This window comes from Phalacrocorax carbo, chromosome 1, assembly GCF_963921805.1.
Source record: "Phalacrocorax carbo chromosome 1, bPhaCar2.1, whole genome shotgun sequence".
In the NCBI taxonomy this organism is placed as follows: domain Eukaryota; kingdom Metazoa; phylum Chordata; class Aves; order Suliformes; family Phalacrocoracidae; genus Phalacrocorax; species Phalacrocorax carbo.
The window spans coordinates 210,288,161-210,309,202 of NC_087513.1; the positions used below are offsets into that span (position 1 = coordinate 210,288,161).

Sequence of the window (21,042 nt, forward strand, 5' to 3'; positions counted from 1 at the left end):
GCAAAACAAGTTTTAGGTATGCTACTCTACAGCACTGCCATGATGGGTACAATAACATACTGTCAGAAACAAAGGGTGTTATTACAAAAGAAGTGAAAGTGTCTGCTTGATACACTGTATGTTATTTAATATCATCATGCAGAACAAAACCATTGAAACATTTTTAATGCATTCACAGCTGGGTAACAAATAAAACTCTATCTTGTGCATGCTGGGAGTAGAGGGTCCTCAGAGAAGGAACAGAAGCCAAAACAAAACAAAACAAAAAAAGATTTACAGTGACCATTCCTGGGAACTTACTCAGAGTCTTTGTTCCATAACCGTCGTCACCTAATCCGGGGATGTCCTGCACGGAAGTCCCCAGAGAGAGCAATGAGAAAGGAAGAACAGCCGCAGAAGAGGAAGGAAGAAGTCAGTGGAGTTGAAATGGATACTACCATGACTGACCATGTTGATTGAGCAATCTGGATCCCTGCTTTTTCTTTCTGAAACAAATTTAATCCAATATTCTATGGGAGTGCGGCCAATGAAAGAAGCAGTGACCGTTATACATGGCTTTTGGAGCTGTGAGGAAGAGGGAACAACCCAATAAATAAAGTCCCAGAAATGATCCTCACCGGATTAATTTAGGAGATAATTATTTAGAAAAATAAAGTGACTATTTGGACTTGGAACCAGCATATATTTTTAATAATGCTGGTTCTCTATGCAATTTAAGCAAGCAGGAAATGCTCAGGGAGGTACACATTCCAAGATCTGATTAACTTCTTTAAGCTGTTAGCACAAACACTTCATTTAATTGTTAAACTTTCAGTGAAGCTGCTCATGGCAATCAATTTGGAGAAGGTCAAAGGCAAAAAGGAGATCAGAGCAGACCTTTTAGGATGCAATAATCTAATTACGGACTGTGAAAGAAATCACATTTGCATTATTTGAGCCAGTTCTGATCTGGGAATATTTAATCAGAGGCAAGTTTGGATTTATGACAGGTACCACAACAGCTCTGAGGAGCCACGTTTGCTCTTCCAAAAGTTAAGGTCACTTTTTTATTCTTCTGAAAATGATGTTCCCAGGGAAGAAAGGACCAGCTGGATCCAAACTGCAGTCACACATTGGTCACAGTAGTAATACCTCTCCTGCCTGCCTATGATGGATATTTGCCTAGATGTGTGGGGTACTGGTATCATGCGTGTGACCCATTTTTTGTGCTGCTGCATGTGACATCGTCTCCAAGAGGTTACTTACGTTCTGGATCACTTGTTTCCTGCTCACTCTGCTCCTTGCTCTTGTAGAATGGGAATTTTCGTGAAAAGATGAAGTTCTTTTTACGCTTGTCATTGAATGACTGTGAAGGAGAAAAGGCATGGGGCAAAAACAGGGACGTCTAATTGTTGTCACACTCATGCTGACAAAACAACTAGTTTGTAAAAGTGGAGAGAACTGTAGTGACTCAAATCAGTCCAAACCAAGTGGCTGCAAAGAACCCAAGGTGGTTGCGGTGAAGTCTGCTGGTCGAAGGCAAAGCCCCTGGAGACTGGATCAATTTGATTACAGAGGTCTCAAATCACAACCTTCAGCTCCTTATTTGGAAACTATCATGTTTGGATTGTTCAGATAAAGGGCTACAGATGGCTCAGCATGCTTTGAGATCAAGCCCCTCATCTTTAATCACAGCAGACTGTGCACAGAATTAATTAACTGGCTGAAAAAGAATAGGCTGTAAAGAGGGAAGCGGAAGCCTTTGATTTACTTGTAGTGGGCATGTGAATTCAGTCCTGTGCCAATTAAAATAAAATATTTTTTTATGGTAACTGTTGCTGACTTCACAGTGTTTTATTTGGCCTCCTAATTGACAACTTCTTAAGTGTGTTTTAATGCTTTGTTTTAATAATTTAAGAAAAATACTTTGTTTTATTTTATGCATGTATTTACCCATTAGGTACCTCTGGATATGCTTTTAGTTTTATATGATTTAGAGATGGAATTCTGCTGATAGGCAGTATTTCATTGCATGTTTAGCAATATATATTGCTTTAATTCTTCAAATGGGGAATGAATATGGAAGAAATTGTTTTTTTACATGATAAAACCTTTTACTTTATGGACAGTCGCAATGGCTCATGGCACTGTACTATGTAAAAGCAGGATATGCCTGCCTGGGACAACTATTTCCGATACTAAGTGAGGAACTAGGATCCCTATACAGTCAACTGAAAGAAGTTGGTATTTCCAGAGGGCACCCACAGGGAGCTGCAGATAGTGCTTAGCTGAGGTAGTCTCTGTTGTCCATCAGACGACATCCTACACTGTTTCCTATACTGAACATATGCAAGTGATCACCTCCAAGAGAGCAGAGACCTTTTTAACTCATTTAAAGGACCAATTCCATATGTTTGCCATTGCTCAAATGAAATGTAATCCGTATTGGGCTCTGATTCTGAAATGGAATAGGTTTAGAGTTTCAGAACATAATTTTCTTACATTTTGGAAGCACAGCATAAAATGTGGTTTAGAAGATGTATTTCTGAAAGATGTGAAGTTAGGTACTGAAAATCTCTACCAAAATAGTTGTCTACTTGTGTCACAAAAGTTTCATGCCACTTTTACAATTCAAGCATATTTAAAGTTCAGTAACTGAAAACAAAGGAAAAAAAAAATGCACATGTAGAATAAATGATCCATGAAAATCTCGCAGAGTATGTAAACATTCAATGTGAAATTAATGTGGAGGTCATGCACAAATAATCCAGACAGCATGCAATTTCAAAATAAAGCCAATATGAAAGAAAGCCAGAGAAAAAAATGCACATGAAGGATCAAAGTAATCTGTGGATGAAAAGAGGACTGACATGCACATTACATCACTTTAATGACCTAAAGGATATAATTAAATTAAAATGTGTTTTATGTAATAATTTATTTTTCGAAAGAAAGGAATGTAGCATGTTAACATTTCCCATTGGAAAACTGCTGTTCATCATGATTCATCTGAATTTAGCATAGTCATACTATAGGTATTACACTTAAAAAGGGGAAAAAAGTATATATACACAATAGCACCTCAAAAAACAAATGAGTTTTTAAATGACAATCACTTCATTACCAAATGCCATTTCACTTTGGAATTAAAGAGAATGTTATCAAATTGATAAATAAACATGCTGTGTTTCACAGAGATTATATGATAAATAGAACTTATAAGTATTCTTTTCTATTTTTTTACCCATCAGTCTATAGCAAAACTTCAGAAAGTCCATTTTCACCAGAAAAGCATCTGTTTTTTAAGATTATGCATGATCTAACAGTATATTCCAAATGAGACAGATGTACTATAGTGTTATATAAACTTTTTCTCCTTTTGCAGTTTCAAGTATTGCCTTTTTAATAACATATTGTTCCACTTCAAGCTGGACAATCAAAATCTGGCAATTAATCGCAGGTGACTATTATGTCTGACTGTGTCACTGCATTTACACCAGTAAAAAGCCTTATTCTTAAAATAAAGCTCTTAGTTTATTAATATCCATAAACAAATATGTTTATGCATGTGTTAATATATCTATAGATGAATCAATGTGTATATTCATGTCAATGACCATATATGCTAGCACAATGTAGTCACCGGGATTATATTTAAAACAACAGAAAAAACCCTGTAAAATATTATAAAAGACTAAACTGGATCTGATCCTGCAAACTTATAGAAATAATTAGTTCTTGGTATTAACTGAATGGGCTTATCAAGTATTTATTTGCTTGTACATTAAGTGTGTGTTGCTTCACAGGAAACCAAAGACGAGCCTTGATTTTGGTTTTGTATCCAATATAAATGTGATTAAAATCAGGCTGATGGTCTCCACCTTAAGGATATGAAATCCTGCAGACACCCAGAAAAATGCTTCTTACAGATACCACGATATATATCTCTAAGGTATAGAGATAGGGGGGGTTGGCAAAGAGAGGACAGGGAGGCTTGTACAGAATAAAACCATGTTTTAATTAGATTCACTGTGTTAATTCCAGATTTTGTTCTGTTGGTGGAGCAGTAGAGACCAACACTGAATCACTGAATACATATTTTTTAAGGAAGGACCATGTGTGTGACAAATGGTGGTAAGGTTAAACTACAAAATTCAGGTGTGTGTTTTTGAGAGATTTTATTTCTATAAAATGGAAACTTTGAGGCCTGTCCAATATTCTGGAGGCAGTTTTCACAGGGTCTCCCTATGCTGCTGGGAAGGTGTAAAACAGCCATAGGATAAATAAGAAAGAGGTATTTGCCTACATCTCTCAGCCCAATGCAGAAGTTGCATGCATCTGGAATTGAAATTGTGATATCAAGCTTTGGCTTGATTTAACAGTATTTCTACAGGCAGAGTTTCTGAAAGTCAGTGAAAAAAGTGCCTGAAAATGGATTCTTGTAAAAGTCACAATTTCTTTGCCATGAATATTGTAAAATCCTGTAATGGTAAATAACTTGGGCGTTTCAGTTGTAGCGAAAAACCTGTACAATGGATTTCTTTTATACCTCACTGCCATTAGTTCACAGAGACTACCACTAACCTAGGAATTGGCACTTTATGTAGACTTGTGCCTAAGAGTAAAAAGCAAATGAAATTTTCAAGAACTGTTTGACAACTGAACAATAAGGTCATTCTTCACAATATTTGAACTCTGATGAAAAAAAGACTCTGTTCTCAGAAAAAAAGGGGAGAAAAGCTTTCACCGATGTTCTGGCTTGAATTCTTGTTTGATACTACTTAGGCATAGACTGTGTTTTGAAGAAGCCAGAAAAAAATTGTGATGTGCATTCTTGCTTGACCAGGTACCCTGACATGTCCCCAGTTATGTAAGTCTGGCTTACACACACCAACCTTCCCCGTTGTGACAGACATTAAGACACTGTGTGTTTCTTCTTCTTACGAGCTCCCTTCAGTATCTTTTTGTGTCAACATCATTTTTGTATTCTAAATGCTTTTCCCTAGGTGCAGCAGCCATATATACACAGATGTTACTCATCAGCTAATAGGATAGTGGTTTTTTTTAAAGGAAATTTTCATGTAACTGAATAAACAATCCAATTTCAAAATTTGCTTTCTAGTGATAACCATTACAAAGACTAGAGCGTCAGTAATTTGATAGTTGCACCACACGGCAATAGGCAGCTATGCCATTGTTTACTTTAAGCTTCTTCCCATCTTTTTTCCTTCACAGTGCAGCTGATCCAGCCCATGCAGTTTGGTGCAGATGTGCTCTTGATAGAGGTTGACCTCTTTATGCTTTGCAGAAGAGCCTGATATGTTGGGGAAAGATTTATTTTGAAGCTCTAAAGCACCTGTATCTTCTAAAAGCCATTAATCTGCCAAATACATTGGGAATACTTTATTTTGCTATTTCATTCAACCAATGCTAATCCTCAGTCATGAGCTGGGAACCAGTGTTCGGGGATCACCTGAGAAAAAGCTGTTCCAGAGCACTGGCTGTGAAATTATTTTGTACAAGGTATAGATAAATTTCATTTATCACCAATTTTTAGGCAGTTTTGAGCTAAGCTTTAGCCTGGCTTTTATGTTATGTGATTATCGGTATCAGTCTTATTCTGAGATTGGTCTAGCAGTGTATATAAGTTCATTCATTTTGCTGCTTCTCATCTGCCATGGCTATTTTGATTATTTTCCTTTCACACCTCTTTTTGGTCTAACTTAAATGAAAAGCCCTCACTTATAGAGCATTCTACAAAAATCTACAAAATTTATCAGCAACATTATGTCTCTGCAATCCTTTTCTCTATATTTAATTCACACTTTTTGTATTAGGGACAGTATTTTACTCCGTTTGAACACTGACTTTAATGAAGGTTTGGGCACTCAAATGCTGTTAAGTCTCTACATGATAAATCTCTCCCATCATAGTGAAAAGTTGCGCTGTTCCCAGAAAGAAAAGTTTTGTATTGTAACAGACACTTAGTGTAATTTCTCCTTTCAAACGTATATATCACCTCTCTGCTTTTATAGTGGGCTTTTTCACTTTGCAATTCGAAATGCATGTTGAATATGAATTCTCCAGAACGAACCTTTGAAGTCAGTCCTGTGTGAGTGTACTTGCTTTATGCGAGAAGTGATTTTGCAGTTCGGGTGGCAGCGCGGCCTGGGGAACATTGGTCAAACTGCACTTTGGGATCATCTGCCTCATTGTTCCGTCCGCAATACCAGGGCCGTAGCAGTGCCCTCTTACAGGCACTTTGTGGGGACGAGGTCGACACTATGACCTGCTGGAGACTATCACTGAAGCCATGGTAGCTTCTTTTATTAAGATCATGAAGTATACGGAGGTGAAGTGACTTGACCAAGTTGAGAAGAAAGCCAATGCTGCTGAGCCATTCTTGCTTTCCTGGTGTAACCACAGACTTGGCCATTGACTGAGTCCACACACACAGAAAGTTCCCAATGACATCTCTGCAGACATGCAGAAGGTAACCTAAGAAGTTGTTAGTGGCAGCTGTAAGCCTGGTTGTTTAGTGACCATGCAGTGTATTCCTTAAATCTTTCATCTGCAGTCTGACCACACAGTTGGCAACACTTGCCAACTTCTCTGTCTTTTTCTGAGGTGCGGGGGGGATGGATGTCCTTATTCTGTTAAGTTTAAACTTAAATTTTCTTAGATACTGCAAGTATTTGGGAAAAAAAAGAGCCTGTGCTACAGCCATTCCTTCTTGAATTTTTGCACCATGATCTGTTTTGATAAGTGAGAATAAACTGGATGAGAAGAGGGTCAGATGAAGATAACTCTGCTTGCTTAGTTTTCCTGTGAAGCTGCAGGGAGATTTGGATATTGGAAATCCAAAATGAAAAAGTACAAGCCTGATTAAAAACTCCATTCTGTCTAGCTTCTACAGACAAGGGTAGAGTTGTTTAGTATTCATAAATATGAAATTTTACTAATCTTTTTTTAAGACTGACTTAATGCCACTTGTCAGCCAGCAACTCAATTCCTAGCAAAACAACAGTTAAAAAGAACACAAACTACCCGGGGAACAGAAAGACTAATAGACTTTCAAGAAAGCATGCAAGAGCAGTATTTCCAATTCTGCGAACATGTATTTAGCTTGGTGCAAGACACGAATCACGTTAAAAAAGGAGTACTCAGCTGTGCTAATTTACACTGCATCATTGTCCTCAGGACTGAAATGCCAACGTAAAAACCTCACGTATGTGACAGCCAAGGTCACGTACAGGTATCTGAAAGTTGTACACAAAGAGGGTGGGAAGGATTTGTTCAAGCAGCAACACTGAAATTAATAGTGTGAAAATAAGAAAGGGCAAAGCTTCTTGACAGTGAAATCAATTTGGATGTAGAATAATCTGCCCCACGGGAACCGGAAAAGCCTAGATAATTTTTCACATTTAAAACAAATCAGCTAATCTTAAGTACTATGGGGAATAACACCGCAGTGCTGGGAGAGCAGGGGGTGGTGAAGGGAAAGAGCTAAATGGTAAGCCTCTCCCAGCTCTAATGTCTGTCTTTCTGTGATGAGATGCTCACAGATCCAGCATCGCAGAGCTGTGCTGGGGTCCAGAGCGGGCTTTGCCCTAGCCAGGCTCACTACAGTCGTATGGGCAGTGTGAAGGTCTTCCTTTCCTTCCTCAAGGCTGTCTCTGGAGTTAGAAAGTGTTTCGATGTTTGGCAATGTTACCCCAAATCTTCCTCCACCCTTCATTTTTTTCCAAAAAGTAACTTTTCATGTTAGAGCAGATGGATGCCATCAGCTACTGATCCCACTAATAAACCCTCACGCATGTGAACCTGTCTCAGCCTCCTTTGTGCAACAATGATGACAAAAGCGCCTCAGAGATCAACAGTAACATTGGTGGGCACTTGGCAAAGTTTTGGGACTGTCTGATCACCAGCCCAGACCCATAGATTTTCCTATGGTGTACAGCTTTATCAGCTTGATCTTCCTCAGTTTTGATCAGATTTTCCTCATAACTTTTTCTTAACTCTGATTACCAGTTGACTGCTGGTGCTTCCTTAGATTTCCAAATGAAATTGAGGGGTTTGGTCTCCCCTGTGCAGTCTTTTGAACTAATGTCACTAATAAATATTGCTGGAGAAGGTGTTAGTAATTTGTGTTATTACAAAACACCCCAACTTGCTCCTTTGTCACTATTTTTTGTGGAATAATTTATTTGTGCAATCAAGTGCTGTGTACTTGACCTGTGTAAACTACTGCATAAAATGGACCATTGCATAAAAAGAATAAGTTCATAAAGAACTTTATTACTTTTGTTTTGTGTAGTAGTAGTGAAGAAAGATTTACAATACCTACATGCCTTCAAACTATTCACTGATAATTGGAGCAGGCTGATCTTTTGAACTGCCCTTTTGACTTACAGTAAGAGTGTTTGCACTCACAGGTGCCTGGTGCCTGGTGTATCAGGCTGAATTATCACAGAGTGGCAGGGGTTGGAAGGGACCTCTGGAGCTCATCCCGTCCCACCCCCTGCTTGAGCAGGCACACCCAGAGCAGGGGGCACAGGAACGTGTCCAGGTGGGGTGTGAATGTCTCCTGGGAAGGGACTCCACAGCCTCCCTGGGCAGCCTGTGCCCCTGCTGTGGCACATATTGAGGTGGAACTTCCTGTGTTCCAGCTTGAGCCCGTTGCCCCTTGTCCTGTCATTGGGCACCACTGAAAAGAGTCTGGTCCCATCATTCTGACACCCACCTTTAAATATTTATAAGCATTGATGAGATTCCCCCCTCAGTCTTCTCTTCTCCAGGCTGAACAAACCCAGGTCTCTCAGCCTTTCCTCATAAGGGAGATGCTCCAGCCCCCTGATCACTTTGGTAGCTCTCTGCTGGACCAGCTCAAGCTGTTCCCTGTCCTTCTTAAACTGGGGAGCCTAGAACTGGACACAGCACTCCAAATGTGGTCTCACTAGGGCAGAGTAGAGGGGAGGATAACCTCCCTTCATCTGCTGCCCACACTCCTTTTAATGCACCCCAGGATACCATTGGCCGCCTTGGCCACAAGGGCCCAGTGCTGGCTCAGGGTCACCTTGCTGTCCCCCAGCACTCCCAGGTCCTTCTCAACAGAGCCGCTTTCCAGTAGTTCAGCCCCCAGCCTGTACTGGTGCCTGGGGTTGTTCCTCCCCTGGGGCCAGACCTTGCACTTGTCCTTGTCGAATTTCATGAGGTTCCCCTCGGCCCAGCTCTCCAGCCTGTCCAGGTCTCGCTGGATGGCAGCACAGCCTTCTGGTGTATCAGCCGCTCCTCCCAGCTTGGTGTCATCAGCGAACTTGCTGAGGTTACACTCTGTCCCTTCATCCAGGTCATTGATGAATCTGTTGAACAGGACTGGACCCAGCACAGAGCCCTGGGGAGCACCACTAGTGACAGGCCTCCATCCAGACCCTGCTCTATTGATCACAACCCTCTGAGTTCTGTTGTTGAGCCAGTTCTCTGTCCACCTCTCTGTCCACTCATCCAACCCACACTTCCTTAGCTTGTCTGTGAAGATGCTATGGGAGACTGTGTCGAATGCCTTACTGATGTCAGGATAGACAACAACCACTTCTTCTGGCAAAGATCTGGCTCAGGACACAGTGAATCATACTAGGGTCACAGTTTTTGTTTAAAACACTAACTTATTTAGGTGTTATAGCTAAAATTATAAAAAAATAAAGGCATGGGCAAACAAAACCAAGGTCAATCTCTGAAAGCCTGGTGTGAGGTTTGTGTAGGAGGTGAAGTTCCTACATCTTCCAGTAATGCACCTCACACTACCAGTCTCACAGACGGAGATATCAAATAAGATGGACTTTGGCTTTGACCCAGGTTGGCAGTTCCTGTGTCCTTATAATCTCCCAAACATGGCCTGTGAGTCACTAAGTCAATCATAACTGAACTGCTTGAATTTGAGGGAGCCAGAAATAAAGATGTGAAATATAGGGACTGTATAATTTTTATGAATATTAACGCTTAACTCTGTGCTCCTGGAGATTTGTGTGAAACCTTACTAGAAAAAAACCTTGTTCTGTTTCTAATTCTTTGAGAATATCTACTGCCAATACCATACACTTTTCTTTTCAATTACTTTTTTAGAAGAAAACCAAGTAATTATGACTTTGTCCATACATACATGCAAATTTTCTACCATTTAATTCCAGGCATTAGACAATAAGTTATAAAAATATCACAGATATTAAGTTAAACTCAGCATAAATTTCTGCTGGAACAGCTTAGAAGAAAAGCAATTAACTCTCAGCTGTAAACTTTGGTATGCTACCTGTGCTAGCAAAGTTTCACAGTGTTGTATTTAATCTGTGACCAATTTCAACATTAGACTACATATCTTTATGTCAGTGCCTCTCTTAAACATTTCTCTTACCTAAGCAGGGATGGCACGCACTTCTTGTGGGATAGAAAACACTGATACTATAGTCCCTAACATTATGGCCACCTAAGAAACCATAAAACAATATTATCTTATAAATAAAGTCCAGACAATTATCAGGCTGAAGAAGCTGGAAAATCTATGAAGTACATACATTAAAATTGCTCATTAACTGAAAAAATAACTCCTTCAGTATTTTCTTTGACTGACAAGCTGCCAATAGGCAGAAATATTTTCCACCATCTGGATCAAATTCAATCACTAAGTCTTTATATTGCATATTTGCTACTCTGATCCTTTATGCTTACAAGCTGCAGATATTTAGAATTTGTACTTCTCAATAAAATGCAAAATGGCACTTATTTTTTTCGTTATAAATGGAAAACAGACCCAAAGGCTTTTTACTTTAGTATTTTTTTTAATTTGAAAGAAAAATTTCTACTGGATTTTTAAAAGAAAGCTACTAACACAGATTTTTTCACTTCAGATGAGTAAAAGCCTCAAATTTGACTTGACAGTATTTTTCACAATTTCTAGAACTGTTTCACCACTTCAAAAAAACCAAGTTCCTTAAGGTATGCCAGTTCCCTGCTGGAGTCAACACTGCTACCGTGGCATAAATTAAAATTGAATACTCACTAGTTTTCCTTTACTTTCGACTGGGACCTGGGCCTAACAGTCATTATTATTAAATTATTGCATGTCTTTGTGGAGTGCCTCAAGATATCCTGGAGCAATGAGACACTGTATGGTTAGATTTTCCTGGCTATGTGCTGTTTTATCATCTGAATTTCATTTGATTGCTTCAGCACATGAGTGAACTAGATGCTGATGACAGCACTATTTCTAATGTATCTTGCAGAAACGCTTAGTGAAATGTCTTCAGCTCAAAGGGAATGGTTACGGCAGCCCAATAATATGGACTCAGGTCAAAACAGATGTGCAGCCAATGTCCACTGCCTGGCACAAGCTCCAGTTGTCTTGAAACATGAAGACCGGAATGTGGGGGATGTGAAAGCACATGAAAGAGCAAGGGCAGCTGGACACAAGAGCCCCAGCTTTTCCTCTGTCACAGGGAGAAGACATGTCCTCCAAGATACAGGCTGCACTGGCAGGAATGATGCTGAGATTTGATTCTGCCTTGACACCCAATGCTACCCCCATTTATGAGCTATTGCAGCCTTTTCCTGAACTTAAATCCAACAGAGAGAAAACGAGAAGCAAGACAGCAACAAAGCTGGATGGAAATGAGCAATTTATTCCTCCTCCCGTGCTGGGCAGTTTCACATTAAAGCCCTGGAAAGTATCTTCAGACCTACTGATGCCCTGTGCCAATAAAAGTCCTTGTGCAGAAAAAAATCTCTGCTCAGTAATTTGCTTTTAATAATTTGACCAGCTTTTTTTGACTTCTTACAAAGACTTATCTACAAGAATGAGTTGGTGAGGAATTAGTGCAATATGATTTCACATTACTTTTTTATCCTTCTCATTAATTTCCATTTTATCACAGAGGAGCACCCTTGAGTGATCACTAACGAGTAACAACTAAATTCCCGTACTGCAGAAACAATGGTTTTGTAAAAGATTTTATGTCCATTAGTAATGGAGCTGTAAAACCTGAAATTTTATGACATGAATGATTTGCAAAGCTTATTTTAAGTTGCACACATGAAAAAATGTTCTTATTCTCTGGTAACAGCAAAGCAAATTTCAATCATTCTGAGATGGGGGAGTGTACAGTAAAATACTGATTCACAGATCTTGCAAATAAATGACATGCAGAATGATTTTCTATAAAAAGCTCAGTTTTGAGTAGAAGGGGGTTCTCGTCTGTAATTTTGCCACCTGTAGGTGTACCAGCAAAGAAGTTCAGGAGCCTGCACTGTCTCCACAGCAACAGCGTAATTCGTATCGACGCCTCAGGAAGTATGTGCTGGGCTGAGTACAGGGCTCACCCTTATGCATTTCTAGATAGTTTTGCCCAGCCTAACCTAACCTAATGTAAGCTAAGCCAACAGATCCAAGCATTTATATTTTGCACTTGGCAAAGTGGTAATGGATGAATGTATTCAGAATACCTGTTACAAGCGGCTAGTTTATTCACTGCAACTACTAGCTCAAAGGTTAGTTCAAAGGAAAAGGCTGCAATGTCTACGTTAGGCTTTTAAACTGCACAGTTTGAATAAGATCCTAGGGTTTTTAAAGTTTAGATTGTCTTGTCCAATCAAAATAAACAGATAAAGACTGTAAACCCTTGTCAAGCCTTAGCCTTGTGAAGCACTGAAGGGCCATAACCCTGTCTCACCATGTCTTGAAAATGCTGCTACCTTTTTTAGAAGGTGCACCCAGTTAAGGCTCACAGAAGTGGGATCCACTGCATCTAGCTTTAAACATTTACCCTGCATGTGCCTGGGACAGAGGTGGTGACCCCAGTTCCCTTTACAGTCAGTGCATGATTTACCACATCTCTTTTAGGCAATGGTGGCAGGTTGGTGCTCTTGACCATGAAGAAAGGAAGAATTGTTCACTTAGGGATTTTTGAGGTGGAGAAATATTAATTTAGGAGACAGAAAATTAATATTAAAAAAAATCAGCTTATGTTTTACAACATTTACAGAATTGTCCTGACATCATGTGTAAATAATATTTCTGCAGGAAGCCATATTTCAGGCTTTCCAATTGTGCAGGCAAAATATTTTTGTGACAGGTAAGAGCCAAACTAGAACATTACAACCCATTTCTGCATGTGCTCCTTAGACATTTTCCAGAAGCTTATAAATAAGTGCCTAATGGAAGCATATTTTAGCTAGAAATTATCACTCTAAGCAAATTATTTTTAATATCAGTGGGTGTCTAATAATTGTCTGGCACAGAGATAATAACGCATTTTTGTTTCAGGCAAATTGCAATGTGTTTGTTGGAGTGTTATTGAAGAGTCATTTTGTTTATACAGCTGAGGCCACACTGTGAACCATTCTGGATGCTAAGTGTTACTAGGAATGCTAAAATGTTACTAAGAATCAGATCAGATGAGAGAGGAAATACTCTTTTCTTTTTTATTAAAAGCCTGCCTAAACCAAAGTTTCACTTCTGTTGTCTCTAATCTGGAGGACTGAATTAATATTCTAACTTTTTGCTCTAGTTCATGTCTGATATTTTTAATGTGACTAAACCAATATAATAATCCTTAGCAAAAAACATGCATTAGGGCTCTGGTCAACTTCTGCTGCATTTAATGGGAAGGCTTTTTGTCTTCAATCCATTAGAAACATGATGTAATAGAAGCAAAAGAGAATACTCAACTGATACTGCAAGTAGAAGCAGCACCAAGGAATGGAAAAAGATTTTTAAACTAAAATTTAATTACACAGCAAAGACTGACATTTATTTCTAATGATCAAAATTAGTCAGCATTGGTAGTATAAGCCTTATGTTAAGCTGTATCAACCATTAGTATAAGCCTAACAGTATCTTTTGCAGCCTCCTGGTAGCAAATGTGGTTCGAATAGTCATAAGAAAGGCAAGCTAGGAAATTTTGGACCAAACTAAAGTGCGTTGATAGTCACAGAAAAAAGTAAACAGAAACTCAGTCCTGGCTGTTCATGATCTCATCTGGGGTCACATCAGTGGGAAGTGTGTCTGCAGGACAAGTGGGTTCAGTAGACTCCCGCAGCCTGTGGTCCTTGGCCAGGGATATGCTGTCGGTTTGCCTGTGCCCTGCCTTGCGTCTTGCCCATCCCACCTCACCTTACTGACATGACTTCCTGGCTTGTTTGGACCTGACTCATCACTACAGACTTTCTGGGAACTGCAGGGCTGTGGACCAACCTTGGTTGCTGCCCCCAGACTTGGTGTTCATGCCCTCATGCTGCCCTGGACCGTACCCCCTCATTGGGAGGCTGCTGTCACCCTTGGATCCTGGTGGAGCAGGTGGTGCATCCATTATTGTCCTCCAGCTGCTATCCTGGGCTACAGAGCTGACTGTAGTTCACTCTACCATCTTTAACCCAACATTAAAAATAGCAGTAAGCATAGAAATAGAACAACAACATTGCAGCTGCATTATTCGTTGGCTGCTCCTTAAAAACTACAGTAGTGGCAGGCTAGAAAAACTATAAGAGGACTGGATTATGCAGGCAAGTACACATGGGCAGATTGCTCCTAGGCGCATTGCTCGCAGGCATACATACCTCCGGTTCCCAAAGATTACAGCTACACAAGTAATTTTTCTAAGCAATGGTCAGAATATCAGTTGGAGGCCAAATTTATAGCTGAAATGGGCACTGATTCCAGTAAGAGTGCTCAGATTTCTTTGAAGAATGCCCCACAGGCAGCCATTCCCATTAAGTAGCAACAAGAAATTAGGAAGACTGGGAGAACAGAGAAAAGTCAGGCTAGATCAGTAAGGAGGGATAAATCTGGTTGAGACCAAGAATAAAGAATATTTAATTGTGTGTCAGAGCCTAAGTCACCTTCGTTAACCCTCCCCCATATCATCCTTGTGAGTAGGTGTGTGCTGCTTAATTTATGTTCAACCTCTCTTCTTCTTAGTAGATCATTCCACCTGTGATCCCACACATTCTGGTGTTTGACACTTCCATTATCTTTTACTTGGAGTCTTGTTATTTTCTGATCACCAAATTTAGAGGGGGGGAAAAAAGGCAGAGGCCCCTCCTTTTCTTTTTTCGTACAGGTACATGTGGACAAATAAACACAGATGTGGACATAAATGGTATTCCCAGTCCAGTATCTCTCCTTTCACTACCATTTTGCTACTGACTGGAGGGAATTCACAAAACAAATATTGAGTGCAAATGAGTGGATTATTTTTTGCGGAAAACTGAGGGGTCAATGAGTGCAATCTTGGGGACATGTCGGAGGATCTACTCTTTCCCTGTCAGTGCAACGTAACCCACTGGTGAGCGTGTGTTGCCAGGCTCTCAAAATCAGCAGCTAGCTCCACAATGAGGATGCAGGTTTTCAAACACGCTCAGGTTGTGGATTTTCTTCTGCTTCTATTATTGTCCCAGTACCAATCACTTTAGGAAATCCATTAATTATGTCAAATATTTTTAGAAGAGGAGTGCAAAGAAAAGGTGCTAAAAATACACTGAATATGTGGAAAACTTTCTGATTAGGGACTACAGAACAGTTTCTCACTAAAAGTGGTGATACTGTATACTTTTAAAACTTAGGCCTAGTTAAACACTAATACATGTTAAAAAAGAATCTTCGACTGGCAGAGAGAGGATAGACAGTCTAATATATGTTTATACTTTCTAATTTCTGAGAAGCAGGGATTCAGTTGGGATTATCACTTTTTTCTCCTCATTGATGCACCCAGATCTGCTGCGGTGAACTGCTAGCACAGATGCTGTACCTGAGACCAGGGCATGTGTGACTGCAGGTTCTGCTTGGTGAAGATGAAGACAAATAACTCCATCTCCATATACATTGATAGAAAAAGAAATAACAGGCTGAAACTGCAGCAGTTCAGCCATTTCTAATGATGAAGAGAGTGAAGGACTGGAGAAGACTGGGAAGAATATGAAATTTCTTTCATCGCACGTCTTTAAGTAGAGATTAGACAAATCTACAGGACAGGAGGAAGGTACAGAAGACACCCTCAGGGCAGGGGGTGGACTTGGTGACCACCTGAGGTTCCTTAGAGACCAGTTTTTCTCTCATTTGATGACTAGGGCTGAAAATACCATGGTTTTCTAGAGCATAAATTGTTTGGAAATAGGTGGGTTGTTTTTTTTTCCCCCCCAAATACTTAACAAGCTGTCAAAACATGTCCTACGTATCAAGTCCTGACAGTCACTGGATTTTGATGTTTGGAAGAGAGGTGCCTTGAATATGCAGAGGGCTTTATTTACACCACAATATTGAGTTTGCTATCTCAGTCAGTTTTAGCTTTTTCCTTTCATGCCTCCGTGCAGTGTTGCTAAAATGACAATAAAGCAAGAGGGTGACCTTACAGTGCAGGCAGGGCTGTGGGATCCACAAACAGAGTCTGCTTAAAGAAATATTATTAAATGCTATCAAGCTGCTGACTGTCATAATAAATACATTCAGAGGCATTTGAAGGGGCAGGTTGAGTGCAATGTAGGTGGTCTGACTGGAATATGAAAAGAACTGTGGATGACGAGCTAACAGAATAGAAAAAAGACTAATGGATAGTGATGGAGCAATATGGTGTGGGTCACAGCCCAGGACCTGCACTTCTGATGTGCAGCAGAGCTGCTGGGAGAGATTTTGGAGGGATGTGGCAGCCCTCTCTCTCGTCAGGCACCTTGTCCCCATGTGGCACCCTGCTGCGCAGCCTCGCTAGTCCACTAATCATGGACTGAACAGCCCCCACGCACCCTGACACATGCATCAAAAATTGAGACATCATGACATTTATTCCACTGGGAACTGAAATTGGGAATTTATCCATGAGACAATGTTCTGGAATCACTAGCCAAATAGGTCTGAAATGAAAAGGCGTATGGTATTAAAAACAGTTTTCTGTAAAACATTAGGTTTTACCTAAACATTATGCTTCAAGACAGTGCAACACTTCCCTGGGAACAGGCAACAACCATGAATATTAGAGAAAAGGTGAGATGTCTTTCCAAGAGCTACAGTTTCCACTATAAAAATATTTTCAAGAGACAGTCAAGAAAGTGTATATGATCTGACAGGGAGAAAAGCAAAAGAGATGCTATTTTTATCTCCTGAAAGACTGGTTGTAATTACAACAGTTGAGAAAAAAGATTCCTGGCTCATCTCTTTTCCCTCTGTAATATTTCCATCATTGTTTGACACTCTTTTTGATTCAGTAAAAGCCTGAAAAGCCCTCAACCACTGTGGGTTTTAGGATTAGAAAAGGAAAGGCTATTCTTGTTCAGCCTGAAACCTGTGGTGGTGGGAATTACCAAGAGCTCAGTATGTTGCTTTGGCAGATATATAACCCTGCTCACAGCTACTAACATATTCTGCTCCTTTTGATGCAGGTGAGCATCAGAAAATACTTGGGATATGATCCTGAGTTCAACATAGTATAAAACATGCTTTTTAATTAAGTTTGTGCTCACATAACTCCTGTAGCTTCCTCGAGCATAAATATCAGACATAAACCTTTGGGCTGCTCTATTTTCCATTGATTATCCATAGACCAGTGGGCCCTATACACTGAGACAGCAAATGATCAGGAAATTGTAACTGTGTTATCTTATATTCATTTATCTTTTTTATGTTTGATACTTTAAGGCAGCCGGTGTCCTGGAAACGCTGCCCTTTGCTGCAGTAGCATAGAACAGCCTTAGGGAACCAAAGGGGTGGACTGGATGCTTTGATACTCCAGCCACCTTCAGTAACGATTAGAAAAGCTGATGATGTCTCTAAACCTGAGCAAATATGCTTCTTTTGGTCAAAATCAACAAAACATGAAAGAAAAGTAGCCCTGTTGTGTTAAACCAGAGATCCAGTTAGCCCAGTAGCTTTTGCTGAAGTTGTCCAATAACAGATGTTTAAAAGAAAAAGCAGACGAAACACGATCCTCCCCCTTTTATAAGATCTCTGCTTCTTGAAATCAACAATTACTAGTGTCCTTAGCTACATAACTGTAGCTGTACGCTTCTACGGGAGAACTTATCTTGGGCCGCATACCTCCGGGACACAGGGCTCTACCCACCCTGGGGACAGTGATGCACAGACACCAATATGATGGATACAAAATGTCCGTCTATTTGGCTGCGTCACACGCTTATATAGCTCTTGCGGTTCCTGTTCCTGCCACTCCTATGGGGAGGAGTCTATCTTTCCGTCACATCCCGTAATCTTCCGGTCACCGATCCCTGTCTATTCCCCTACACATAACAAAAGTGCTAAAAGTTGTAATTGAATCCATTGCTTGCTAACTTATCTAATTCCTTTTAAACTTATTTATTGTTCATACAATATCCTGTAATAATAAGCATCAGAATTTAATTATGCATTGTATGGAAAGGGACTATCCATTGCGTGATTTAAACTTGAGACCAGCAGGTTTCACTGGAGCTCCCTAATTATGGTTCACATTCCATGTTTTTGTGTCCATTCTGAATTTGTAGACTTTAATTTCGCAAACTGTGGACCGGAGGAGTCCAATGAAATGAATTAAAAGTGCTATAAATACTCTAAATCACATTTTTAAATAATGCTGAACTCATTTTCTAGATGAGGTAACACACCCAAGTTTGGCTTGAAAAAGAGGAACTTTTGGGCCTTTGAAAAGGTTATCCCTGGTAACAGGTTGACAACTGTATTGCTGCGTGTTCTTAAACACGTTTTTAGTGAGACACAAGAAGCTGATCAGTTACAAATGTCACACCATCTGCAGCACTTTCTTTGTATCTTATCTCCAGGCTTGGGATTAAAAATGAGGCATAACCAGATGAAAATGCCTAAGACATTTAAAACTTGTATAATAACTAGACAGTTCATATTTTAAAATCATAGAGAGATGTTATCTCAAAGAATATTTGTCACTATCTCATAAAACATTTACTGTAGCTTATTAGGTCTTAAACATTGCTTCTGTAGGAGAAGAAAGGAATCAGGGCCAGCAAGATGCTTCAGGTAAGTTCACAACAGGATTCTACCCATGCAAAAAGCCACAAACATTCTCTGTATTCAGATAAATTTTGTTAAAAAATTATTCCATGCACATCTCCTGGCCAAATTTAGAAGTATCACATGAAATGCTACTCTCCCAATTTCCTCTTTAGTGTAAATTAAGATAGTACCACTTGTCCATAGTCATGAATGTATGAGCACAAAGGTGCAACAGCCACAGCCTGATTTTCATCTTGAATTTTGGCTTGATTTCCAAATAGAAGAGTTCTCCTGGGCTTAATGCAGCCCAGTTTATCTGGACAGAATTTCTTCCAGGTAAAAAACCATAAAGCACGCACTGTTATCTTACACTTATTTTTGAACACTGGAAGACTAAATGGAAATGCTGGTCCAAAAAACATGCGTACATGTACTCAAACACCTCATTTTATGTGTTGATGCTTAATCTAACAGCGAACACTTTCCCCCTTTATGCTCCTTCAAACACAAGCCCTGAAACTGTGGGATTGTGGGATTTTAAAAGCAAATTTTAGCAAATACTAACAATAGAAAGCGTGCTTCCAAGAGGGCACAATGGTCTTGGTCTGCAATTACATAGTTTCCTAAACCCTGAAAAAAACATTGATGTGAGTGGCTGGAAGATTAATGTTACACTGATGACAAAAATGGAAACACAATTCAGGGAATCAAGAGGTAATTAAATTCTTGACAGACTCACTTGAATAGGGACCATTAGTTATACGAATGAATTATTCCCCTGAGGTTTTGATTATATACAGGAAATAGACATTTAACAAGTGATTTTATTGGCAATATAAAGCTTATTATCTCCCAAAATAAATGGCAACAGAGAGTGGTCATTTCAAACTAAAAAATGGAGTTCTCTCCTGAAGAAATGCAATGAGATTAATAAGTCCTTTCACAATGCAGTTTGTTATATATTTTATATCAAGTTATCTGCATGTGCAAATAATGTGCAGAGGCTGAACTCTGATTCCACGGACCTTATAAATCTGGGTAACTGGTTTCAGTCAGTGTAATTACTCTGTATTTGCATTGAACTCAGGAACTGTTCTGCAGAGCAGTAACAGGGAAGTATTTGTAAGTCTGAAATATTATTTTGCTGCCATGTAGAGGCTTTGGACGCATGGCACTAGGAACTGCAATTTCATGGCAAGAGGAGCTCCTTACCCTGTTAATCTGTTACAGTCTAAGTAAAAGAACAGAATAAACCAGGATAAGGGAAGTATTATTATTCCCATTAGAGAGGGAAATGAAGCAAGAAGAGATTAAGAATGAGAATTTCAAACCAGGCAGAGGACTGCAGGAACAGCAGGTCTGGAAGGGACCTGCTGAACTTCTTGGTTTTGTCCCTTTCCAGCATCTACCTATGACTGCCTCCTCTCATCACCCAGTTTTGGCCCTGCCCTGTGTTTTCTGCAGCCAAACGGGACTTTTTGCTGATGGTTTCTGAAGCTCTGTCTCCTGTTTTTCTCACAGAAGCCCTCAATTGTAAATCCCATGTATGCTGACCAGGCTATTTTAAAAAATAAATCCCTACAAATGTAATGTCAAGTATTTACTACTGCTACAAATGCAAGCTACACTTCAGCAGAAGGTTATACCTCAACAGTCAGGACTGTAGGCATTTCTCGTGCTATAGCTCTTGCAAGCCAGATGGCAACATACAGGATATTAGACATCAGGTTAGTGAAAACTGTTGGCTGTTGGGCACAATAAAGTGATGCTGCAGAGCGGTAACAGCAGGAAGGCTGTTCTGCCCAGATAGCGCTGGTGGAAGGGAATTTGCATGTTTTATGTTGGCTGGCTGGTCGTGCCTGCTCTGAAACACACCTGTGTTCAATGTCTGTCACAACTGTCAAAGCAGAACATCCAAAACCTAAATTTTGCATTCAGAACTCCTCAACTTTTGAGATTTAACAGCTTTTGAAGCCAGAGAATTTACACTTCTTGCCCTATTCCATTAAACAATTATCCATCTGCATCCGTTTTTAATGTCTTTCCTTCCCTACCCATCATTTAAC

At 39.8% G+C, this 21,042-nt stretch overlaps 1 protein-coding gene across 15 annotated transcripts in view; it reads right to left on the reverse strand.

Moving 5' to 3' along the window:
* The window catches only part of DLG2 (discs large MAGUK scaffold protein 2), an 883,409-nt gene that overhangs the window by 26,420 nt on the left and 835,947 nt on the right, over window positions 1-21,042 (reverse strand). For 9 of the 15 annotated variants that reach the window (XM_064441431.1, XM_064441436.1, XM_064441428.1 and 6 more), the window contains one exon: window positions 1,246-1,345. In XM_064441431.1, the coding sequence (XP_064297501.1) occupies window positions 1,246-1,345 (100 nt within the window). Of the gene's footprint in view, window positions 1-300; window positions 347-1,245; window positions 1,346-21,042 lie in introns of all 15 variants that reach the window. The other 6 variants (XM_064441434.1, XM_064441430.1, XM_064441435.1 and 3 more) reach the window with 1 other exon arrangement.